Below are 27,000 nucleotides of genomic sequence, written 5' to 3'. Positions count from 1 at the left end.
AATAGAGATGCGTTCGATGTTATTATGTTCGTAACGAATGGATTTTGATTACGATGAAGTATATATATCGTTTGTGGCGTACGAGATAACGAATGATGCATTTAAATATGCATCTCACATACTGTGCGTGATTGATCAAACGTTGATAGCATAATTGTATAAATTCGCATATAACAATAAATAATGCATTTCATCTGAGTAAATATTGAAATATTTTAAAAGTTCGCAAATTTATAGTGTACAAGAATTACATCAATATAAAAATGTAATGAACAAATTAAATGTATAAATCTATGAAAACAACACAATCATGCCAACTCTGTTGAATGTAAGTCTGATTGTATGTACAACGAGTCAGAGTTTATCGCACTGAATATCGTAATACGCATAACATTGACAAACACTTTTGATATTTCCTAATATTGTTTTTTGCATTTCAAAAGTTGCATCTATCGACGAAAACTAAGTAAAACTAGCAGTTGTCATCAAGTCGTTGCATCAAATCGTCTCATGATACGAATATCGAGAGCTTTTAAGTAAGACTAATATTCATTTAATCCATATTATACTCCGTTTTAATCTTTTTTGTTAATAATAATTTTTTGTATCAAAAAATTTTATTTGTAGCTAAAATTTATATCTTACATTCTAGTAAAATATTTTATAAAACCTTGAAAAAAATAATCGAAGAAAGTTATAATAAAATTTTTTTTAATTTACAATCGTCATTACATAATTGAAAACTCAAGAAAATACTTTATAAAATATTTATGACTTATAAGTAAAATATGATTTTTACGTTCATGAAATGAGAACCACTGAATCGACACAACATTCGTTAATCTGAATATTGTCAAGAACTTGAATTCACGAATGACCATGAATTTAAGCACGTTGTTGTTCTATATCGTGTAAGCTTCTGCGCATATAAGAATCACTGTGAGTGATGTAACATAATACGGTACGACGATGACTGTGTACATAAGGTGCTTCAAAAAAATATACATCGATACATCTACTCCAAAAAAAAATTTTGCGTTTCTCTCAACAAAATATTATAAAATATTACAAAAATATTATTTAAGGCTAAAAGTGTTTTTCATTTTAATATTTTATAGAATATAAATAATTAAAATATAAATATATATAATTAAAAACTAAAATCAGAATTTTTATTTATAATTTCTCCACAAACAGTTTAATTAAATATTTTATAAGATTAAAATTACATAGAAATCGAATATTAAACAGATGAAAAATTATTCTCATCGAGAAATTTAACGATTTATTCGAGTAAATTAGTTTTGGAGTAATATATACTTTTAAGACACCTTGTATAAGTCTGGGAACCACTTGTAAACCGGTCGGCAATACTAACGAGATCCATTTGATCTGCACCAGTCATTCAATAAACACAGAGGTTTATATCCTTAGGCAATTCATATTGATTTGTGAATCTAAAGAAGTAGTGCAACTCAAATCTAATCGAAATTTTAGATCTAATAAATTTTAGATCTAATTTCGATTAAATTGACTACAAAAGTGTACAAATTCTTCTAATATTCTAGCTTTCTGAATAGAGCCATGTCCACGGACGTGCGAGGAGTTATATTATCTGGAGTTGAATTGGCCAAGTGAGTGGCATTAATTTATTTTACGCAAATAATTATTTCGCAAAAGAGAGATCGTTTATTCAATCCATTATTCATATCAACATAGTCGTTCGAAACAACAACACAACGATTTAACAAAGATATATCATGAAACAATATTAATAAAATATTAAATATTAAATATTTATAGAGCTTACTAATCATTATATTTAAAAAATATAAGAATAACGTATTGAATAATATATATAAAATGTTTTCAAATGAATAACCTAGATCTATACACAGAATCACATGTCCTATATAAGGTTATGGCATATTAGATGTGAAAACATATGCTTCTGTAATGAAATACAAATGCAAATGTAATAGAGTAATAAACCCAATATAAGCATTAAAATCTCATGACAATTCTTTGTCCTTATATTTAAAGTATTCTATATTTAAAATAGTCTTAAAATCATTACATTAATATTATTATGAGAAAATGCCCGCGAAATTCAAATGTCTGTAAATTAAGTTTTTAATTATGTACATTTCCTACAACAAATAATTGTAGACAATCTAATTATGAAGTCTAATTATAAAGATAAATTTAATTTAAAATAAATCTTCATAAATTAATAATCAACAAAAAATGCAGATGTTTTTACAAATTATTAAACTTCAGAAATTATAAATTTAAATTAAAAAAAAACATTTTTTAAATTTATTATAAGAATAAAAGCAATTTATTAAAATACAAATCTATTTTGACGTATCTAACAAATTACACATAAAATTTTATAGAGAAATTCGACAGGGCCTAACCAAAGATGTGAGCGCCTTAAAAGAAAAATTACCTGATTTCGCACCTGGCCTGGCTATTGTCCAGGTAGGCGCGAGGGAAGATTCAAACGTCTACATAAAGATGAAAATTAACGCGGCCCGTGAAATAGGCATCGATGTTCAACGTTGTCAACTTCCTAATACCACAACAGAAACAGAGCTCATCAACAAAGTTAGCAAACTGAATAATGATCCAAAAGTTCATGGGATTATTGTGCAAATGCCGCTTGACAGTATCAATAAAATAAATTCTCATTTAATTACCGATCTAGTTTCACCGGAAAAAGACGTCGATGGGTAAATACATAACTATTATTTAAAATAACATTTATTTTTTATCAATTAGAGTGTCTCTAATAGATAAAATAGATCCTCCTTCCTGTGTTTAAAAAAGTGTATTCTATTTTAATAGTAAAAATTAAATATATATATTCAAAAATTCACGTACAAAGATATATTTGAAAGATACTTTATAGCTTATAAACATTACATAAAAAATTTATAATTATTACAATATCAATCTTAACTTTTTCTCTCTTAATTGACAATGTCGAGTCCTTATTCATTAATATTTGATTTACCTACTAATTCAAATTCTATTGACTTTTAATTTTTAATAAAATTAATCACGTATTTCGCAAAAATATAATAATTAGTAATAACAAAATCCCAATTTTAATACGTTCCTTTTTTAATTCTTGATAATTATTAATTTATCATTATTGACACTATCTTACTGATATATGTAATATTCGGATGCATTCGTTATTACGAAAGTGTGATATATCAAAGGAGTTTTAACTGGTGATAAACAGAGATAAATTGGAGAGAAAAAGGAAATAATATACCCTTTGACATATCACTTTGATAGCAATACGCACCAGTTTGGACAAATATGTTCGATTTTAGGAATTGTAGAGAGAAAAACATTGCAGAAATGCATTGTAATAATAATTTTAAGAAAAATCTTTTCTCTATCAATGTTCTCTGTGAATGCTTTCACAATACACACATAATTTTCTTCATCCAAACATATAATTATTTAATTGCAGATTAAATACTATTAACGAAGGACGAGTTGCGATTGGTGATATGTCTGGATTTTTACCATGCACTCCGAATGGATGCATCGAATTAATTAAGAGGTTTGCTACTTATCTCAATAAATTATTTTAATATTACGTGACGCAAAAAGTTTCTTTCATCATTATACAATTTCGTGTTAAATTGAGAAGATAACTTTTAGGAGCGGAGTGGCTATTGCCGGTGCTCAAGCCGTTGTTTTAGGAAGGAGCAAGATTGTCGGCACTCCCGTTGCCGAATTATTAAAATGGCAAAATGCCACTGTAACGGTCTGCCATTCGAAAACAAAAAATCTGTCTGATGTTGTAAGTAATATTCACAATTTCTTAATGTAGACTTTTTGTCTACACTTTATTTATAACTGTTCAGATAAACGAACATTCTCTCTTTACTGTATTCATAAATAATATAAAATAAATAACTGTATTACTATAAAGATTCGCAATATGTAATTTTTTTATAAATTTATCTCAGGTGCGTCAAGCTGATATTTTAGTAGTTGGCATAGGACAACCCGAAATGGTTAAGGGTGATTGGATAAAACCGGGTGCCGTTGTCATCGATTGCGGCATAAACGCTATACCAGGTATGCCCAGCTGTTTTGTTTTCTTTTATATACAATACTTTTGAAAGATAAATGAATCGAATTCAAATTTATTAAAGAATCTATAATTAAAATTAATCTCGGAAAATTCTCTACATTTTTGAAACATTTTGAATAATTTTCTTTTTAAACAACAATATATTATTTTGAATATAATAAGATATTAATTTACTATTTTCACAATAAATCACTTGTACTTTAAATGCGTAAATTTTCGAACACCTCGTATATTATATAATTTATTATATAATGATAAATTATTAAATATAATTCTGCCTTTTAAAACAGACGAGTAATGTATTTGCAAATATGAGCTGTAAACATGTTAAAGTATATTACGCTTACATCATATATTAACGATAATTAAAGAGTTATCACCCTTTCTCTCGCTCTTCCCTTCTCTTCTCCTGTTCTTTCTTTCATTAGGCACATTATCCATATATCTCTAAAAGCGTAAACAAAAAAAATAAAGAAAACATAGTCAATTCTCTAGCTTAAGATCAGTTGCGTCCAAGTACGTGCGTCACACACAACGTGCTAGATTCAGATAATACAAGTACGTAAAGCATATCTCCAAAAATTTGAGGCAATAAACATGACTTAACTTTTTATGAAATAGGTATATTACAGCTAATTATAATTTTATTTTAAGGAAAACTTTCTCTTTCTCTTTTATATATTTAATTAAAATAAATATAATTTAATAAAAAATAATTTAACAAAAAGTTTTGAGACATAATCAAATAATTTACATGCTCGATCAACACCACTATAACATTAACTTTTCAGATCCTACAAAGAAAAGCGGACAACGTTTGGTGGGCGACGTAGCGTATGGGGAAGCTGCTAAAGTAGCTTCGTACATTACACCAGTACCAGGCGGCGTTGGGCCAATGACAGTAGCAATGTTAATGAAAAATACCGTGATATCCGCACAAAAAACGGCAGAAAAGCTCCTCAACATCCAATGGAACCTGCGTACTCTTAAAATAAATCCAGTGAAGCCTGTACCAAGCGACATCGACATCTCCAGAAGTCAGGAGCCAAAACCGATCGCCACATTAGCCGAAGAAATTGGACTAATGTCGAACGAGTTTAGCCCTTACGGCAGCAAAAAGGCCAAAATTGGTCTCAGCGTGCTGCAACGACTAAAGAATCAACAGAATGGAAAGTTTGTCGTGGTAGCGGGCATCACGCCAACACCGTTTGGCGAAGGAAAGAGCACGACTTCCCTCGGATTGGTGCAAGCACTAACGGCACACAGGGGCAGAAATTCTTTCGTTACCCTTAGACAACCTAGCCAAGGACCTACGTTCGGTGTTAAAGGAGGAGCTGCTGGAGGAGGATACTCACAAGTACTATAGACAAATTTTTTTCAGATAATAGAAAATAACGATATTTACGAAAACACAATCACTGTGCATTATATTATGACCTACCTAGCGTCGACTTTATTATAGGTGATACCTATGGAGGAATTCAATCTTCATCTGACCGGAGACATTCATGCTGTTACCGCCGCAAATAATCTTATGGCGGCGCAAATTGATGCGCGATACTTCCACGAATCGACTCAAAGTGACAAAGCCCTGTACGATCGGCTGGTACCGACTATTAAGGGTGTCAGAAAGTTTTCGAAAATTCAGCTGAAACGACTGCAAAAACTTGGCATCGCGAAAACTGATCCGAACTCGTTAACGGAAGAAGAACAACGTCGATTTGCAAGACTTGACATAGATCCGAACAACATCACATGGACGCGAGGTGCGATATAAAAACTTAAATGATATATTCCACAAGAAAGATTGTATTTGTAACGATATCTTTTTTTTGCACAGCGGTGGATATCAATGATCGGTTTTTGCGGAAAATCACGATTGGTCAGAGTCCAACTGAAAAGGGCAAAACAAGAGAAACCTCGTTCTGCATTTCCGTTGGGTCTGAAATAATGGCAATCCTAGCATTAGCAACCAATGTCGAAGATATGAAGAGACGACTTGGTAATATCGTTGTCGGATTTAGCAAGAGCGGCGAGCCTTTAACTGCTGAAGATTTTGTTAGTATGATTACAAAATTATGTATATGGAACGTTTAATTTATTTATCCAATATTATTATCATTTATATGAAGCAGTGATTATTTTTATTATCTGTTTTGTCAAACTACGTGCATGTTAATCACTTTAATAATTTAGTATAACCATATACGATTGCAATTAGATATAAATACGCTGTTTATCATGTTCTTTGTATCTTCATAATTGCACATAACGAAAACAATTTGTCGCTTATCTAAATATCTATCTAATCCTCAGGGTATGACGGGAGCAATGGCGATTCTGCTAAAAGATGCTATAGAACCGACACTTATGCAATCATTGGAGGGCACACCGGTAATGGTACACGCTGGACCATTCGCTAATATAGCCCACGGTTGTTCATCCATTATCGCGGACGCTATTGCCCTAAAATTGGTCGGACCACAAGGTATTGTAGTGACAGAAGCCGGATTCGGATCAGATATAGGTATGGAAAAATTCTTCGACATTAAATGTCGTACTTCCGGACACGTACCGAATGCTGTCGTACTCGTGGCAACTATCAGAGCACTGAAGATGCACGGGGGTGGACCGCCAGTAACAACTGGGGCACCGCTAAAGAAAGAGTATGTCGAAGAAAATGTCGAACTTGTTAGGAAAGGTCTACCAAATCTGCAGAAGCATATCAGCAATGGTCTGAAGTATGGTGTGCCCGTAGTTGTTGCTATCAATTCTCACAGGTATGTTTTTCTTTTTCTTTTAATAAATGCTAACAAAAGCCGGAATAAAACCAACATTAATTCGTATTCACTAGACTTGAATCTGCACTACTTTGTTTCGTATAATTATTTTCTTATATTTCTTATTTTACTAAACAAATTTTTACGTTAGCTCAGCTTCAAGAAGTTTTACAACAGTTTTAAGGCTTATATTTTACGACAATTTGATATTACTCTTTGTAAATTTTGTAAACAAAAAGTGTATAAGAATAATATATATAATGTATAATACGAATTAATACAAATGGTTATTTATATTAATTCGTATTACCATATATACATATAATAAATGAGTACATGTACGTTAATTTTTCAGTACCGATACACAAGCGGAACTAAATCTTGTTAAACAAGCAGCGTTAGAAAGCGGTGCAGCTGATGCAGTAATATGCACTCATTGGGCCGATGGTGGGGCTGGTGCTGCAGCTCTTGCAGATGCAGTGATAGCAGCGACCGAAAAAAATAGTAATTTCAAAGTATTGTACGATCTCGAGGATAGTATCGAAGAAAAAATTAATAAGATCGCTAAAGAGATATATGGTGCTGGCCAAGTTGTTCTCGCAGAAAAGGTGAAGAAATATTTTTGTCATACATAGTCTGTTACTACAAAATATTAAAAATTTTAATATAATATACGTATATATATAAATATAGGTATATATAACTTATTAAAAATATCTAAAATTACATATTCCAATATGAAAAAAAATAATTTTATTAATATCATCTTATAGCACAAACACGCAATCTTGCTGATTAAAGAGTTATAAATGTTATACAAGAAATTCAAATACATTACATTAAGTGAGACTGACATTTTATATTGTCAGTCTGATAGAGTTATCATAATATACGAGCTTTTGTCTCTCATTGTAGGTGCAAAAAAAGATCGAAAACTATAACAAATTAGGATACAACAAATTCCCAATATGTATGGCAAAAACATCAAATTCATTAACTGGAGATCCAGCTATTAAGGGTGCACCAACCGGTTTTACCCTCGATATTACAGATATATTCGCTTCGGTTGGCGCCGGATTTGTTATTCCCATGGTGGGAGAGGTGAGTAATTTTCTCAACTATATGAAATTGATAATAAAATTATCTATTAAATTTTCATTTTACTTCACATTTATAAATTTTAGATTATGATGATGCCTGGACTTTCGACTAGGCCAAGTATCTATGATATGGATTGGAACAGTGAAACGGATGAAATAGAAGGCCTGTTTTAAATTCAATGTGTATTTTTCAATGAAAGAAACAATTTCACGATGTGTGATATGTACAAATAATACCTCAGCAAGTTTATATGTCAATGTATAACGTATAATCATAATAAATTTTTGTATTCAAGAAATGCTTACACTTTTTATTACTTATCCAGTATAATTACTGGAAAATACATTCTGTTAAAATATATTATACTTATTACAAGTATATCATCTCAACAAGTTTGTACATTGATTAAAAAAGTGTGATGTGTTATGAACTGTAATATACAATAAAAAATATTTATTTCACCTTCATAATAGCACGTAATTTTGCCGAACGCGATCTCGGATTTGTCTCAATTTCTTCAGCCGTAGGTATCAAAACATGCTTATGCATCATTTTCCACGGTGTTGTTGTTAACTTTTCAATATCGTCCTTATCAAACACCTTACCATAATGCGCATATTTTAACGCTACGGTATTAGCCACGTTATCTTTTATATTTCCTGAAATATGTCTCTTGACTATAGTGTCTTCGAGCGAGTGAAAAGATATTGTTATTAAACGACCGGACAATTTCAAATATACTTGCGCGAGAAGTATACCGTAATTAATTTCATTTAATTCGTTATTGACAAAAATCCTAAGTGCCTGAAACGTTTTCGTAGCGCTATGTGAAAATCTACCGAGACTGTCTTTCCTAATCTCACCACCTAGAGTGGACTCAATCAGCTGTGCCAATTCCTTCGTCGTCTCTAATTTTCGAAACATATATCTAGCCTCAATAATGGCACGCGCGATTTTCTTTGCACGCTTCTCTTCCCCATAAATTTTTATGATACGAACTAAATCTTCTTCAGTTGCCCTCTCCAATACATCCGCAGCAGTGATTTGTTCCGAACACCGCAATCCATCCATTCTCATATCTAATGGTCCATCCTTCGATAAGGAGAAACCTCTGTTCGCTATGTCAAATTGCATTGATGAGCAACCAAAATCAAATAAAATTCCATCTATACTATTTTCTTGAACGTTGTATTGTTCAAGTAGCTGTGGTAACTCAGAGAATTTACCTAACAAAGGGATAACTTGTCCTGGATATTTTTGCGATAGATCTTTTGCATGTTCATATGCTAAAGGATCTCTATCTAACGCGAATATTTTTATATCGGGTGAATGTTCTAACAGTCTGATGGCATGTCCGCCAGCACCAAATGTCATATCTATATACACTTTGCCCGGCGATGGAGCCATATACTCCAATACTTCTTGTGCCATAACAGGCACGTGAAAATTTCTATCAACACTGACATCATATTTGAAACTATATCGCCTCACATTAACTGAGCCTTGAAAATTAGTTCTTGCTTGCAATATGTGTATTCTGTTAACAAAATACCTATTCTTACTAAACCTATTTGCAAAACAGGCAAACCTAATCCTATTCATCTTTTGAAAAAATATTTCGTAATGATTTTTTTAATCTGCGGACGAAAGTTTTATTCTCTTCGTTCAAATACTCTAATACTTCTGGTGTCAACGCCAAACTACATTGATCCTTCGTCAATCCAGTCGCAGTGCTCAGTAAGGAGCGCTTATAAAGTTGCCCATAATGATTAGATGAAATCTTTTTCAAGCTTGAATAATATCGATTACATTGTTCCGGATCCCGTTGGATAGTAGCTTCACCCTTCGCAAACGTAATCTTCACTTGATCACGAATGTGCTGTCCCAAGTCGCTAAAAATCATTGAATCCAAGTCAGATCCATAGGAATACGAAAAAATTTAAATACGTCATAAAAATTAATGCATCGGTGAATTATGTTTTGGTCACCAATGATTATTTGTAGCTAAATATAAAATTATTCTAAATATTCTAACCTAACTATATTTAGAAATAGCAAATACTGAGACGACGACATTATCAATAATTTATTACTAACGACCATTGCATTTCAGATAATTATACGTACGATACTTTGCCTGACGTTACATAATTACCTGCCAACTTTACTTTTGTCCAACGGCCACGATTCCAATAGTCTTATAAAATTCTTATAATTACCGGCCATGACGATAACCACAATGTTGAAGACTTGAAGTGCGACACGATGTTGCGATGGCAAAACATCAACGTAATTGACCTACCGATCGCTAGAGTGGTACACCTAAGCTGCGTTTGCTTTAGCGCTTATAGCGCTTGTAAGCATAATTTCTCCTCGTTCGATATTTGATAAACAATTACAAGAATGAAATATTACTGACTGTGAACAAGTTGAATAACACCGATGAAAAATATACTACAATATATACGATCGATATACTTTAATAAAGACTAATCTCTTATAGAAGTGATAACATATTACTTTATTATTATTCTGATGTTCATAGATATGTGTCTTTATTTAAAATTCGATAATTATATTCAATTAATCTAATAATATATTCATATATTATATTATGTGCAACTGCAATTTTAATGTTATCGTCTGAGTTTGATTAAACTTATCAATAATCAATAACGTCAACGCTCTACCATTACCGCCGAGTTCCTTTTATGGTCACGAAATTTTATGATTGACGCATTTGACGGACTCTTTAGCAGCATTGTATCAGAGACCTCTCGCCACCTCTCGCAACTCTCGCAAGTTGTGTGCATCTATTCTAACCTGCATGGAATGCGTTGAATGTTTCGGCATTAAGAAAAAAGGAAAGTACGATAAATATTTAATTGTAATTTAAAGCGCGTAAAAACTTAATGATCAAAAATCTATTGATAAAAACATTTTCTGGAGTCTACGATATTTCTAAAATGGTACGTATGAAAGTTGATTAATAAATATTGATTCTAACCTTTAAACGTGGTCTACAATAAGTTTGTTTTTTATTCCTACACTGCTGCACTGGTGCAATCAGTTAGAATAAGATAAATATATTTTTTCTCATTCTAATTTATTGCACTAGTGCAGCAATACAGGAATAAAAAACAAACCTAAAATATGAAGTAAATAAAGAGTAAGAGTATGTGTAACAATTTGCCATATAATTTTCCACAATTTTATGAAACTAACGGCATTGTTTGCACTATTCGCAGCTATTCCTGCGCTCTAATTGGCCGAGTGTAAATTTAGAAGATAAAGTAATAGGAGTAGGAAATAAAATTAATTTTTTTTTCGCTTACGCCCTTACACCTACTGTTACTTCTTACTCCATGCTTATTCCATGTATCGTAGATCACGCTTTACTTTGATATTAAATCAATTTAGTGTCTATATAGCCAAAATATGCGAAGTAGGCTGAAGGCACACTAAACACCGTATAAAAAAAATCAATTTACCAAGGATTGTTTTTGTGTACATGTAAATAATCAAAGATAGTTATTTCAGTTTTTTATAATTATAATTAACAAAATTTATTTTATGTAAAATTCTTAAATCGTTTTCCTTTTTCTTTCAGATCATATTGTAAAAAAACTATTGATTGAATTCCCAGTACCTATCGGAATACATCTTTCAAGAATGTAAAATTATTTTTGAAAAACGTAAAGAAAGAAGAAAGAAATTTTCATATATATACTTTACAAAACAATTACAGAAATGGAAAATAATACATGCCGTCTGTGTGGTATTAAATCTAAGATTAAGAATTTAAAATATATATTTGATAAAAAAACTAATTTGGCACAAATAATAAATGAGACTTTACCAATTAAGGTATACTAATTAATTAAATTAATTTAATTACTGTAAATAAGTACATTATTATATTTCCAATTTTTTACAGGTTTCACAAGATGATCATTCCAAACATATTTGTTCAAACTGTTATAATAAAGTTATCAGTCATTATGACTTTATTCAAAATATATTGACACATTCGGAAAAAAAGGAAACAAACACCATATCTTTCTTGGAGGTCAATAAAAACGAAAAGTTGGACAGTGTAATAATTTCTCAAGTACAAGATGATATGATATATGCTTGTCCGAATTGCAACAAAGATTTAATAATGTTTATAACAAGTAAAGATGGTAGTACGTTTCCTGGAGATAGTGGGTTTCAAATTTCATTGGCTGCTGTAGATCAAGCAGAAAAGTTAGAAGAAGAAAATATCCAAATGCTTGAGGAAACAATGGAGGTGGTTAACGTCTGTGTACAGAGAGTGAGTACAGAAAATGAGTTACATGGATCCTTACTGAATTATAATATCAACAAAGATGCAAGGGACGATAACAAACAAAGTATCAATGACATGCATAGAACCTCACAAAAAGATATGAATGATGCGAATTCTCCCATTACATTGCAAAAAACTGATGTATTGTATGAATTGAACAAAGGTACAAAGAGAAAGTTTCAAGAAAATATTTTTACCAAAACCATTAATGACACACCTGTTAAGTTACAAAAATTGAAAGCGAAACAAAATATTAGCGAATTGAACACTGATCAAACTAGATCAAGTATAGCTGACTTAATAACATTTCAGTCAAAAAACAATAGTATAAAGGATAAAGAAGTAATAATCGAGAAGGAATGTAGCACAGAGTACACGACGGATAGAAAATACCGCGACGAGAATCCTACTAATTCGCAAGTATTCAAGATTAAATCAGAGGTGATGGAAAATAAATTGAGCAGTGATTATGATAGATCGAGCACAGCTGACTTGAGTGTATTCCAGGCAAACAACGGCATAGAAAGCTATGATGTAGATGTTGATCACGATAGAACAGATGTGACGGAAGAAAAATATATCGTCGAAGATACAACAGATGTGATGGAAGAAAAATGTATCGTCGAGAACCCAACAGATGTGATGGAAGAAAAATGTATCATCGAGGACACAACGGATGTGATGGAAGAAATATTAATCATTGAGAACACAGATGACATTCCACAAGTTAGAATAAGACATGTATGCGATTTGTGTGGAGCTCATTATTTTTCCCAGGTAAAGTACGAATTTCACTTGGAGAGACATAAGTTAAACAAAATGGACAAATGCGTTTGTATAATATGCGATAAAGAAACTAAAACTGAAAACCAATTGTGGGACCACTACCTCCACATGCACAAAAGCCCAACGCAATACATTTGCTTGGACTGCGACAAAACTTTTACGAATAAACCAAACTTGCTTCAACATCAGAAAAGGTATAAGCATACCAAATACAAAACAGTGCTAAATATTGAAACAGTTATGGATAAAATCAGTGTGGATAAAGATCAGACGCAAGTTACTGCAAAGCAGAAACAAAGATGCATTTTCTGCAATAAGCTGATAAAGAATATAGATCCTAATATTACCAACGATACGGCGATGTGTGTTTCCTGTAAAGACTTCAGCGAGTGTCTGATAGGCAGCGAGTGTCTGAAAGAACAAACGATCTCGCAGCGGCAGTATCACTGTTCAAAGTGCCGTAAGCACTTTATGCGTCAGGAGAGACTCGAGTTCCACGAGATGCGACACAACGAAAATATGGACGAGTTTATCTGCAGTACATGCGGCAAGGAGTTCAGCGGAGAAAATTCTTTGTACGAGCATTATCTCTTCGTACACAAAGGAGTTAGGCCGCATATTTGTGAAATATGCGGAAAGTCGTTTCAGCTGAAGGTGCGACTGAAGGAACACCTTCGGAAACACACGGGTGAGAAGCCTTTTGTGTGCGAAATATGCGGCCTGCGTTGTATGACGACACATGCACTGAAATTCCACAAAAAGTCTCATCTCGCCCTTCGTCACAATTGTGGGTTTTGCAGCAAATCGTTTATCAAGAAGCAGAATTTCAATGAACATCTGGAGAAGCACTGGAAAAAAGACAAGAATATATCACTGCCTCGAACATTTACGTGTTCCATGTGCAACAGCGTGTTTCCGACCTTCCGCATGCTGAAGCATCACATGATTGAAACCCATAAGCTCAAATGTGATGATCCTTTGATAATGAAACAAAAACCATTACACGAATGCGACGAGTGTCAAGAGAAGTTCAAACATCAAATGTCGCTCAAGGCGCACAAGGAGAGGGTGCACGAGGGTAAGATTATACTTCGTGTATTTCAATGCGATATATGCAAAGTCGAATTCAGGGTCAAGCAGATGCTAATAAATCATATTCGGAGCAAGCATACTGAGAAACGGTACAAATGTACACAATGCAATAAGAGATTTGCAGATATTAAAACGCTGTATCACCACGTTTCGCTACATATTGGAAGAAAGCTGTTCACCTGCGAATACTGCAATATGAGTTTCAGGCGAAAAAACGTTAGGGATATACATCGCCGTAAACACACAAATAGCCGGCCTTATCAATGCACAGATTGTGACAAGGTATTCAGTAATTCCACCAGGCGCTCGAACCATCACAAGAAAGTACATGGGGACAACAAAACCGAGTGTCCGGAGTGCGGACAGAAATGTAACGATGTGCAAGAAATCAGAATTCACCTGAACAAACATCTTGGTGAAAAATTGAGTAAATTAGAATCCTAATATTGCGAGAATAATACAATTATGTGTAAGAGATACAAAAATAATTATAAAATCATATAAACTGTAAAATCAATTATAATATATATAATTTACGTGAATCTGGATTGCAAGCAAATTGTATACAAATAATTCATTTTTAATTATGTCAAATAAATTTACTGTTAAGTAATTATATGTCAGTTGTCACATGTAATTAATTGATGCAGTCTTTACACAAATTTTATAAAAGAATTCGAATTAAAATATTCCCAGATTTTCTCAATTGTTTTAGTAATAAACACTGTTATATGTAAATTTATATGGCATGTAATGTATTATAAGATAATGATAATTTGTACTGTATGTGTTTGATATTGAACATCAACACTATCTTCAAGTTAATTTTACTTTTTAGATTGTTTCTGTTTAGATTGTATGTTTTCACTGTAATACTTATTGTACTTTATACGATTCACAATGTTTTCTAGCTGTACAAATACAAAAATTTGTGTGAAAATATTACGTTCTTAATATTCTTACTTTTTTAAACTCTTCACTTAATCTTTTATGGGTATCGTTTATTAATTTATGATTCAATTATTTTACATTTAACATTAATGCTTTGTCTCATTAATGTAATCAAGTTATTAATCGTTAAAATTTTTTATCCTTATTGTCTTTTTGTTAAATTCAATCTTTAATTCTCTAATTTTTCTACACAATCGAAAACTACATTTGATATTGACTACAGAAAATGTCATACATTACGTTCGCATCGCGCAACATCGTCGAGATGACAAAACGGGGTGGCCGTTCTCATTCAAATTTAAATGGCTACTATCGTGCGCGCGTAGAAATTTAAATGGACAACGTTAATATAAAAATCAGGTCATCGTCCATCTACGAGTAACCATGCAATCAAGACGGATTCTTGAATCGGCTGCATCAGCTAAAATTAATTAAAATCTGTTTCAGAATTCCGAGGTGTCTGATATCACGATGTAAAAAAAATCTTAAAAAAGGTGCTCAAACTCGCCGAATCGTCACGTGGTCCATCCGTCAAAAAATGTCAACGTGAAAAATAACACGCGACTGGGGACTACTTTCTCGCGGAGTGATATCGGCGAAAGAGTTTCATGAACGAGTCAATATTCGAACAAGTTTAGAAAGACCAAACCGATCGTTTCCTTCGTTGCGGACGGAATCGACGACAGGAAATGACGTGATTGTAACGCCGACCAGTCGCGAAGAAACTCGCCAAGGTGGGCAATTTTCCGCGAGGTCCGAAACCCGTCGCGAAATTTCGCAAGGGCAGAGGAGGATCGCGTGCGCGGAGCGCAGACGACAAGCGCGCATCTCGAACCGCGACGACCGAGACCGTTTATTGGACGAGAACCCAAGGTGGAACGAGCGATTCGCGGCACGCACTCATACCGGCGCGCGATCGCAGATATCTTGTATCCGAGAGTTTTGTAGAGTCGTCGCTATTTATCGCGAAACCCGGCGCCTACCTCTTGAAAATTATACCCTTGAATCTTTCATTCGTATGAGCTACAACCACATCAAAAATAGAGATATTAAGCTCATATACTAAGGTGTAGTGAAGAGATGTTAATCGTTTAGCTTATTAGAAGCAAGTAGTAATTAGTAGTTAAAAAGTTGGAAGCTATAAATAATAAAAAATTATTAAAATTTAAAGTCTATGTACTTTAAAAGTGACTAATTAAAGTAAAAAAAATTAACATTTAAAGATAAGTTAAGAGATGCTAATTTTTTTAATTTTGTTGACTTTTAACTAGGTGCCAATCAATTTTGCTTAAACATCTTTGAGGCTGAGAGTTTCTCTGCGCATCAGAGCGAGTAAAAACCCCGGGTATCCGAGACATTCGCTACAGACCTGGTTACCGGGTACAGCAGGGCGCGGGCCGCGAGCAGAGGGGGGACTCGCAAGCAAGTTCGCACGCATATACCGGCGGCGTACATTGGCGCACAGCCAACGGTGAAATCGTTCGCCGGCTCCCAGCAAGAACGCGTCGTCGCCGACACACACAGCGTGAGCGCCAACTTAACCGAGGGGGAGAACGTATATAGATATAACCGCTATCAATCCTGTCGGTCGCAGGGCGAGTCGGTTCCGTGAAAATGGCCGGGGAAAAGCGCAGCCAGGATCAGGACGAGATCTCGTCCGCGAGGACGGTGCTCGTCGACATCGAGGGCACCACCACGAGCATCAGCTTCGTGAAGGTAAAGGACCGCGGCGGCGATCACAGGTGAAATCCGGTTCCTCGCGAAATCCCAGAGAGGACCGTCCCAGCTCCATTCCGGGGAGCGGCTTTACCCCGCGCGCATTTTCCCCGAGAGATTTATCCCGCGAGAGCAACGGTGACGGTGTTTCGCCTTTGATCTTCTACGAGCTCACAGTTTCCACCCCTCTCCCTCCTCTCCCCGGGAAGTCGTCCGGAGTCTCGGTGAAGAGGAGTTCGTCTCCTCGCTTTCAGCACGCGTGTACACATCGAATTCCACGGCGGGTTTATTGTCCTCGTGTCGGGGCGGTGTGTTAGCTCGAATCTCGAGCTTTCGACCGACCATGATCTTTCGTCGCCGCCACCACCACCGCCGCCGCCGTTGTCGGTCGCCGGCCGCCGCCACCATCGTGTTCGCGAGATGCAAAAGAGACAAGGAGATTTTGAGTCAAGGGTTTGAAATTTTCAGTCGAGAGATTGAATCCGCGGTCTTTGGCCCCGAATGACGAACGGCTCCGAAGGACCGCGGAACATGGCCTTTGAAAACAAATGCTATGATCTTTTTATAGACATCGGTCGCGCTAGCACGTATGTACATACGTGTATTGACGCGATGCGGCGCGGCGCCGAGACGCCGTCGGAAACAACGGGACACGCGCGTGATCTTTCCCGGCGTGAGCGCTTTCTCGCCGGCGCCCGATCTTACGAACGCGGCTTGTTTTCTCTTGCAGGAGACCCTCTTCCCCTACGTGCGTCAAAACTTGAAAGACTACATCGAGACAAAATGGGAGGACGAGGAGTTCAAGCAGGATTACGAAAAGTTAAAGGATCAGGTAAATATAGGATTTTAACGAGCTAAGAAAAAAATAATCGGAAATGACCTCTGCCTTTGTTTGAAATTGTGAGGCAAATCCATGCTAAAAATTTGTACCGTATTGTACGTCAAGAGCGTTAAGTAAGTTTTCTATCTGTTCTTTTATATATAACTAAGCATTTTAAATAAAATGAAGTGTGGAATAAATTTTATTTATACTGTGAAAAAAGAAACTGCTAGCTGACCTATCATATGAAGTTTTAGGGTAAGATATTTTTTCTTTTAAAATTTTTAATATAAATAGTATAAAATTACATTTATTTAGCAATTGTGCTAATGACACGAATAAAACTAAGAATCTCCAGTCAATCATTGTCAGACTACAGACAATAAACGTTTAGATTGTTACAATACAGACATTTATTTAATGATTATGGCTACGTTCCGATATTCACTGCCAGTACTAAAAATCTATAGTTTACGTCACACTAGAATTTCAGTACTGGCAGTGAATATCGGAACGCAGCCTATGTTGCATTTATTTTTATGAGATAACAAAATTTATAATATAATAATATAGATAAGCGTAAACTATCTTTGTTCCCCTTTTCCTTATCCCTCCAAACAATATTAAAAACTATCTTTTTCAAACTAACATGATTTTCTTGATTTATATGAATATCTTTTGTGTCTTTAATATTAAATTCTGTACAAAACTGTTTTTTGTTGTTGCTCATACATTTAGTAACAAATTTATTTCTGACACTATACATAGGTATAGTTATTATTCACTTTATAAATTTATATAAAGTGCGAACACTTTTTAAAGTAAAAATCTTATTTTTTTCAATTAATTTCTTTAAATTTTTAAATTAATTCTGTATTAATCTCCAATGATTTATTAATGTGCTTTTTTAGGCAAAAAAAGACGAAGAAGATAAATTGGATGGTTTTGTAGCGATTACTGGTGACAAGCCTGAAGAAGAAAAAGATTCGCTTTTGAAAAATATTTTGTGGCAAATGGATAACGATCGTAAGACAGGTGCATTGAAGCAATTGCAGGGACATATGTGGCGTGAAGCATATAAAACAGGCGCGGTTAAAGGACAGTAAGTTATCCATCCTATTTTTTTCTAATTTAGTTTCATCTGTAATTTTATTGTATACGCACCACATTGTCTTTATAAAATGTCTATATAAATCTTTCACGCAGAGGATTATGACAGTCTATACAAATGGTATTGCATAGCTAGGTAAAAATGTAAAGACAATATTCACAATATACACAGTAATTACACAAAAGATTGTATAACATACTGTACATAACTATCACAAATAATGAGGTGAATAGTAGTACTTGGGCTCACTTCAGTCATATCTTATTTACACAGTTTTTATATAAAATCTTGTATTTATTATGTGCATACATAAATTCTGTAAGGCTTATATTTTTAATTTTATATTTTAACTTAATATTTTACATTATATCTATTTTTTTTATTGTCCAAAATTTTATAAATAATTTATTTTTACTTTTAATTAAAAGTTAATACTCACACAATTGAGTTTTTTAATTAAAATTATTACAATTTAATCAGAAATAAAATTTAATCTAGACAACGAGAAAATTTAAGTTATAATAAACTTCAACACAAATTACAATTTGTTTAGCGTTTATGAAGATGTCCCTACAGCGTTCGAAGTATGGACACGTAGTGGCAAAAAAATATATGTTTACTCAAGTGGCAGTGTTGAGGCACAGAAACTCCTTTTCGGGCATTCTGTACATGGTGACTTGCTTAAGGTACTCGGCAATATATTACACTATGGAGAGGTTCTATTGAATATTTTGCTAAAGCATTTGTATAAACTGATTTTTTCTCTTTTTAGCATTTTAGTGGTTTCTTTGATACAGAAGTAGGTGCAAAGCAAGAAAGTGACAGCTATAAAAATATACTGAGTAAAATTAATGAGAAAGCATCTGATGTTATTTTCCTAACTGATGTAGTGAAAGGTTCGTATATTTTCTTATTTTTTCCTGACTTAAAAAAATGGAAGAGAAAAAATATTTCTGTTAGTAAAAGTATTAACAATTAATACCATTAAATAATTGGAGATTTTTTATATTTATATTTGAATGATAATTGAAAGTTCCTTTTCTTTGCTCATTTCTTATCTTGCCTTAATCGATAACAGAAGCTACAGCTGCCAGGAAAGCAGGTTTATCAACAATAATCGTAGTACGTGAGGGTAATGCTGCACTATCTGATGAAGAAAAAGCTACTTATACAACCATTAAGTCTTTCTCAGATTTGACATTTCAAACGTCTACAAAGCGGCAAAAGTTAGAGACAACGGATGATACAGCTGATAAAGGTACAGCTGATGTCAGTGAGCCAATGGACACATCTGAAGATGTAGAAATGTCCGATGTCAGCGATAAAAAAGTTGAAAAAAACGATACAGAAATCATTGAATCGGTAGAAAAGAAATGTATAAAAGATCAACCAGAAGACACTTCAGTTTCTTTAAATCAAGCGAAAGAACCAATAGCGGTTGAGAAAGAACTTTCAAGTATTGAACAAGAAATGACACAATCTGATGCCAAATCTAAAGACAAAAATGAGGATACAGGTTCCTTTGAAAGTGTAAAACCCGTGAAAGATGATACTACAACTCTAACTACAAAAGATGACGATAAAACTACAGCAAAGAAAACTGAAGAAAATTTGGATACAATTGCAACTGAAATTACTACTGCTGATGATTCTATATCCGTATCAGAATCTGTATCAAAGTCTGAGACTGCTCTCACGTCTTCCGAAAAAAAGATTGAGAATTCTACAGACGTTGCAAAAGATACACAAGCCGAAAGTGTTGATAAAATTCAAACTGTTGAAGGTGACGAAAAGTCAGATGGCATTGAATCACAGTCACAAATTTGTGATAAAAATATAGCAAACAAATCTGAAGAATGCTTGACAGCGAAAAAAGATGAAGAAAAGAACGAAGCAAAGATTACTTCAGATACATCAGAAAAAGAGAATACTTTAACAAAGAACGAACAAGAAGTAACAAAATTAGAGGCGACTGCAACAGAAAATGGAAAGACCATAGAAACAGTTGCAGAAAAAACAATGGTATCAGTAACGGTGACAGAAACGGAACCAACCATTACGGACACAAGGAAAGAGGAAACGGCATCTACCGAAGTAACTGCAGAGAAGAATTTGGAAGCAATTACAGAATCTGAAAAAGTCGATGAAAAGGCGGCCCAAGGAATACAAACGAAGACGACTGATGATAAATGCGAGAATGAAACTACGCAGGAGACAATAAAAGAAGAGGAGACAGTGAAAGAAGAGAATGTAGTGGATAAGGACAAAAATACAGTGGATTCGGAAAAGCAAAAACTCAATGGAACCACGCAAAACGGAGATACGGATGTGCCAGTGTTGGATGACAAATTACATAGTAACGGACTGAATGAAGGATCATCGAAGGAAGCGACAAACGAGGACGCGGCGGCGCAAAATGGTGAGCCCGAGAGTTTGTCAGAAAATAGTGCGGAATCCATAAAAGTTAAAAAAGTCGTCGATTCCGCCGTAGCCGACGGTGCCGGAGAATCCGATGTTGTTCCTCCTGTAGTTGTAGCGGCGACGTCTTAACTTTGTTCTTATACAATTTAAGGAAGCCCTTCATGCATAACCCCAGTCCACAAGTACTTATTCGCAGATATAAACTGATATTAATTGATCCCCACGTATACTTTATGTAAATCGTATGTCAAAAACGTAATGCGCTACTTTAAGATGCAGTTCGTAAAATCACCGTTTGTTTCGGCTCTATAACGAGTGAAAGAAAATTAGAAAATAGAAGTATGGTACGAAGAAAAATGCTTCGGATTTTTTAAATTCTTTAGACATTACTATAGCTGTACAATTCAAATTCTCTTCATAATGAACAACTTTTATTTATACGATGTCGTTAATGTTTTATGTTAGATCGTATATATGTTGCTTTCCTATATTGCGAAAGTAGACTTTGATCGTTGAATTTTTTCATGTTTGATTTTCGATAACTGTAACAATTTTTAACGAGGAAAGAATGAATTGTTATAATTAAACTTACAAAACCTTTTTAGCTGTAATTCGCACGTGATCGATCTAGAAGTAATGAAACGTGTCATCAGCTATGATCAATTACTATGTATTCTTGAGGGGCTTTTTTCTAATATTACTCTACACGACATGTATTAACATCTTTTTTATACCGCCTAAACGAAACAACTATACACGAAATCTGATAGAATAGGTAATTTCAATAGAGTTGCAGTATGTTAAAATATCGATTGTATCTGTGCCAAATGAATTTCACTATTTGAAATTTGTTTCTTTCATTTTTTTTTCTCTTTAATGTCTTAATAATTCCACAAATGAAATTAAAAGATCTGGTCGATGTTTTATTTTACTGCTACCGTGAAACCGACTAAGAATTATTTTAAGACTGTACTGCCTTTAACAGTTGCTATCTTGTAGATTATATTGTAGATCTTCGTTGCGCACGGCATATTTAACTTTGTGAATTGATGAACAATGCATTTCAAGTCGAATAATTGTAGATACATCGCACAATAAGCTTCACTCGATAACATTAATTTTGCTCGCATTTTTGTTATGAAAAATAGGGTTATAAAATTTTTTTAATATTAGGATTTTTGCATATCGATACGCTTTCTGCCATCGTTTTGTCTGCCTAACATGGTTCACGTAATGTAATTTTTCTTTTTGAACGTTGCAATACGGAACCGTTAACTATTTAATATCGCGAAACGTTTATCAAAGAACCTAAAAAAGTGTATTTTAGTTTCAATATAATTTCGCGATTTAGTTTGCAGCTACTCAGTTTTAGGAACTGGATCTATATGGTTACTTGAATGATTTGGCTCAGTAATTGGAAAAAAGTCACGTAGCCAATTAGATCCACTCTTTTTTATATTTAATCACATAATTTGGATTCGCGGAAGAGCATATCGATTCGTAGATTTACTCTGTCATTCCTATAAATTAATATTGCGTTACAAAGTCTGCACGTGTGGAATACATTTATATTATCGTTTTACAGTTAATCTAATAATAAATTCAATCGCTTACATATTATTCCACACTAATGTACTCTAAAAGCTATTACATGGAAACGTTCAGGTATCTAAATGTAAAATGCTAAATGTATGTACTTTGATAACATTTAATATTTAAATATACATATATTGCACCAAAAATATGATAATAACTACATAAAATACTTTATCAAAATATTCATTTTTTAATACTTTTTATATAATTTTAGACAGCTTTTTATATATTCTACTGTGGCTTTTAGTGTATATTTTTTCGTGTGCTTCTATGTAGGAGTGTTATAATTAGACGAATAGTGGCAAAGATACTTTGTATCAGTTAATTATTCAGATTATGTGCAAAGCGATAATATAAATATATTATGTGTAGACTTCGCTCATTTTTGTGATGCTCAACATGATTTTAAAACGTCTACGAAAACAATACTAGAAAATAATGACAATAGCGGTTTAAAGTAGGATCGCGTTTTCAGCAGAGAATCGATTATTATTACTTTTACTGCTATTCATTATCCATTCCTGTTAAATTGACTGTGATTTAAGAATATTATAGACATAGGTTTCTCGAAACAATTCGTTGTTATCAATGCGCGAAAGCGATCATCATTGTCGGATGATATTTTTGCGATTATTTTTATTCGGATTTAGTGTGCCCGCGTCTAGTCGAAATCAGTCAGAAGTTAGAAGTGGCGGAGACTTCTATAGATCGATAGATGATTTCGCGTTGTTAGCTTTACATTACGTTCGTCAACTATGCTAGGAAGATGCGATGGGAACGCGACATGTCTCGTACGTCTACCGGTCTACGCTAGTGTGCGTGAAACAGGAGCGACACAAAACCGATACGAGAGCAAACACGATTTGATATTTTACGATATATATTCTTGACAGACCTCGCATATATTTTATTTATAAGTTTTCTCGAAAAAATGTGTGGACGGTTCGATACTTGCGATACAGATTGTATTAGTCTCATCATTATATCACTCGTCTTGAAATAGTTAAGACAAGAGCAAATACTCGTTTTTTTATCACGTTCACCGAGACACTAATAGTCTAAGATTCGTAATCGAATCATTTTTTATATGTACATGTACGATGGCATGGATAAATAACTCGAATCTTATCTATTCCGTCGAATGTATACACATTTTAATGGTAATTTTAAACTCTATGTATGAAATAACGAGAATGGCAGGTGTTATGTCCTATAATTGCGCAGATTGACTGATAAATCAAATAACAGGAAACCCAAGATACGAGATTATCAAATTTTTCCTACCTATCGACTGATCGTTGATATTTTATGCTACAAAAGCCCAAAAACTGCCACGATTTATAATAAAAGTTAGCTCTAAGGTGAGGTGACGATGTGCTCAAGGTTCTTCCCGGCTGACTTTCACGACATCGCCCAAATCATCACTTCCATATCATTCATACTACTGTTTTGCGTCAATAGTCGAGAAGGCCGAAACGCACATCTTGATCACACGTTTGAGCACCAGTCACGATCAATTCTCGATCACATCGTGTAATCTTTTAACACCTTCAATGTGATTGTGCCAATGATCGTTTTATTAACATAGAATGTTAAATATTTGTATATGTTCGTAATTGAAAAAGTGACATTTGCATTTTTAACTTATAATCTTAGAATGCACAATCTCTAATTGGGCTTCTACACAAAATGTACAACGTTCAACGTGTTGAGTCTAGCGAAAATCGAACTGATTTGAGTGATACGGAATGAGAAAAGTGTTAAGAATTAAACTGTTGACTATTTTAACTCGAGATTTGACTCAAAGATCAATTCTACTGCATTCAGGCCTATTTCGTAAAACTCAATAAAACCATAGAAAACCAACGATAATAGAGATAAGTTCAAATAATCTTTTAAAATAAGATTTTGCAAAACTTATGTACTTTAAACTCTAAATATTTTAATAAATTTCATTAATTAGAATTTTCTTGAAGTAAAATTTACTTGAAAATATTTTAAAAAGAATTTTGTGTTTTTCTATGTATATCTCATGTGCGTTACAATGTGTTTGTAAATGTTATTGAATTATTTATTAGCGTATTTCCTCCAATGTGCGAAATTTTTTAAAATATTTAAGACAAAGGGCCAAATGCATTCGATATATTTTAACTCTTGTAAAAAACTATTAATAAGCAAAATCCGATGTAACACTGCCACGTTGTTTATACGAAACTGTTTCGATTAAAATCCATATCAATCTCTGTATTACTATTAAGATTTCGATTATGTTTTGTTCTAAGACGACACGTGCAACGCAGTGTTCCGTAATTTCGAGATAAATAAAGCAATAGATTTATAAATTACGACTCTAATGAAAAATAAAAACGAAAGTTCTGTAACATCGCATATTTATATGATTGTAACGCACGGAAAACTGCCGTCTGTTCAAAGCGTTAAAATTGTACGAGCTAGACGATCGAAAAAATTAAACGTAGGACTATTAACAAAAGTAACCTCACCATATTCATTAGCGATATTATTGTTTGTAATTCATTGGCTATATTATCTGTAATACATCAATATAATTGTAGGAGAGACATAAGGACTTCATCGATATTTTCTAATTTTTAAGGCTAAGATAACCCCGCGGAGAGAAGAGTGGAAGTCAAATATCAACAAGATTTTTAAGTTAAAATTAACATTTTTTCTTGGTAAAATTTGTTTCTATTGTCTATACTTATTAATGTTTCAATTAGTGGTGAACATGTATAAAACGTTAAACATACATATTTAAAATAAGTATAATTTCTGCTATGTATATGCAATTTGGATAACGTATAACAATAGTATCTAAATATTTTTAATTATTGAATCTAAAGCTAAGAATATTTTTAATTTACAATAATTCGATATGGTAGATACATTTTGAAAATGTTTATTTTAAAAAATTTTTGTAATTTGTGATTAAACATTTTATGTATTTTAAGACGCAAAAGTAACAATTACTGTTTTAAAAAACTATGAGTAAATATCTTTTCCATCATTTTAAATATCAACCTCTTATTTAAACTCGTCTGATATTTGATTTTCACTTCTCCAATTGTCCTATAAACTTATCGAATTTTCCTTTGTTTTTTTCTTCTCACGCTTGTAATTTCGACGAATTATTTAAAAACCGTCAGAGATACTAAATTTGAGATTGAATTGGAATTTAATCGAAAGAAAAAATCAATCTCAAGTTTTGTAAATTTTGCTTTGATTGGACAAATTCCAATCCAATCTCAATCTCTAGTCTTTGACCACGGCTTTGTTTTTTGTCCGAAAGAAAATTATGGTTATTATTCGTGATGTTCTCGTAGATATCGATGTGCATGCATTAACTTATGAAAATACGTGGTATATAGTTTGAATTTTTTTTTTATATATTTGTTTTCGTGATACATCGCGCTATCGAATCCGTATATATATATTCACTGAATAAAATGAGTCTAAAAAGATGTGTTGTACAAAAAACTAATTAGTGAATTTTGTTCTTTTTGAATTTTGCATTCGTAGAGCAAAATAAATGAATTTTGCAGCTACATATACGATGTTTATTTTTATTTCAGTCACCCATGTCATTACATAGAGCAATATTTTATCTCGCATCACATTTATCACATATTTTGTTCCACATATACATGATGTAAATTCAATGATAATTGATTTGGTAAAAATTCACTCACCGATTGCTGTCGCTGCTCCTGCTGCTGATGCTGCTGCTACTGCTACATTCCTTTTCCGGTTTTGATTCTGAAAATGTAATAAATATTATTCTTAAACTTCAACGCAAAAGCGGGTAAAGAAATGTATCACTTGAAAAAATAGTATATTTAATACCGAATCGCTCCATGGATGCCACTTTCTGCTGACATCATCCTGCTATTCTCGAACCACACATTAATAACGATCGCCCGAAACTTTATTCGGCACTCCCGGTATTACGAACAATATATCACACACGAATAAAACGTAGATCGCGCGTGAGAATTTCACTCGGCGCGACCGTTACATTTGAAAAAATACGTGAAGGTACGACTCGTCTGATTGGCGGCGAATCAAAAGAGAAAATATGGCAGAGAAGTGGTACGATGCGCGACGTCACGAAACGAAACCCGAAAAAAGCACCAAGAATTATTTGAATGCGCACGT

The 27,000-nt window shown here is 33.4% G+C and overlaps 5 protein-coding genes across 6 annotated transcripts; 3 read left to right on the top strand and 2 right to left on the bottom strand.

The window, feature by feature from the left end:
• Positions 1-435: 435 nt before the first annotated feature.
• On the top strand, positions 436-8,302 carry LOC105831994 (C-1-tetrahydrofolate synthase, cytoplasmic). 2 transcript variants are annotated; one of them, XM_012672554.3, is made up of 13 exons: positions 436-536; positions 1,569-1,634; positions 2,400-2,735; positions 3,491-3,583; positions 3,685-3,826; positions 3,996-4,107; positions 4,915-5,480; positions 5,586-5,889; positions 5,964-6,181; positions 6,440-6,903; positions 7,259-7,511; positions 7,819-8,004; positions 8,088-8,302. In XM_012672554.3, the coding sequence occupies exons 1-13, from the start codon at positions 511-513 to the stop codon at positions 8,175-8,177; spliced, it is 2,856 nt and encodes a 951-aa protein (XP_012528008.1). In that variant the 5' UTR covers positions 436-510; the 3' UTR covers positions 8,178-8,302. The 2 variants fall into 2 exon arrangements, with proteins under 2 accessions (XP_012528008.1, XP_012528009.1); XM_012672555.3 differs by lacking the exon at positions 436-536 and adding an exon at positions 1,329-1,420.
• On the bottom strand, positions 8,177-9,635 carry LOC118644031 (probable methyltransferase-like protein 15 homolog). The gene has a single exon (XM_036289256.1). It carries the CDS (start codon positions 9,604-9,606, stop codon positions 8,458-8,460), a length of 1,149 nt encoding a protein of 382 aa, XP_036145149.1. The 5' UTR covers positions 9,607-9,635; the 3' UTR covers positions 8,177-8,457.
• Positions 9,458-10,457, bottom strand: LOC105831996 (ubiquinol-cytochrome-c reductase complex assembly factor 2). Its single transcript, XM_012672556.3, has 2 exons — positions 10,160-10,457; positions 9,458-9,896 (listed from the first exon to the last, which is right to left on the bottom strand). Exons 1-2 carry the CDS (start codon positions 10,228-10,230, stop codon positions 9,599-9,601), a joined length of 369 nt encoding a protein of 122 aa, XP_012528010.2. The 5' UTR covers positions 10,231-10,457; the 3' UTR covers positions 9,458-9,598.
• Positions 10,458-10,739: 282 nt separating this feature from the next.
• On the top strand, positions 10,740-15,154 carry LOC105831997 (zinc finger protein 189). Its single transcript, XM_012672557.3, has 3 exons — positions 10,740-10,973; positions 11,615-11,871; positions 11,942-15,154. Exons 2-3 carry the CDS (start codon positions 11,755-11,757, stop codon positions 14,654-14,656), a joined length of 2,832 nt encoding a protein of 943 aa, XP_012528011.1. The 5' UTR covers positions 10,740-10,973; positions 11,615-11,754; the 3' UTR covers positions 14,657-15,154.
• Positions 15,155-16,574: 1,420 nt separating this feature from the next.
• LOC105831998 (enolase-phosphatase E1) lies at positions 16,575-26,388 on the top strand. The gene is made up of 6 exons (XM_012672558.3): positions 16,575-16,879; positions 17,610-17,711; positions 18,611-18,801; positions 19,364-19,496; positions 19,583-19,706; positions 19,889-26,388. The coding sequence occupies exons 1-6, from the start codon at positions 16,778-16,780 to the stop codon at positions 21,358-21,360; spliced, it is 2,124 nt and encodes a 707-aa protein (XP_012528012.1). The 5' UTR covers positions 16,575-16,777; the 3' UTR covers positions 21,361-26,388.
• The last annotated feature ends 612 nt before the right edge of the window (positions 26,389-27,000 follow it).

Source organism: Monomorium pharaonis, chromosome 7, assembly GCF_013373865.1.
Source record: "Monomorium pharaonis isolate MP-MQ-018 chromosome 7, ASM1337386v2, whole genome shotgun sequence".
In the NCBI taxonomy this organism is placed as follows: Eukaryota; Metazoa; Arthropoda; class Insecta; order Hymenoptera; family Formicidae; genus Monomorium; species Monomorium pharaonis.
This window is presented reverse-complemented; position numbering and strand designations above follow the sequence as displayed.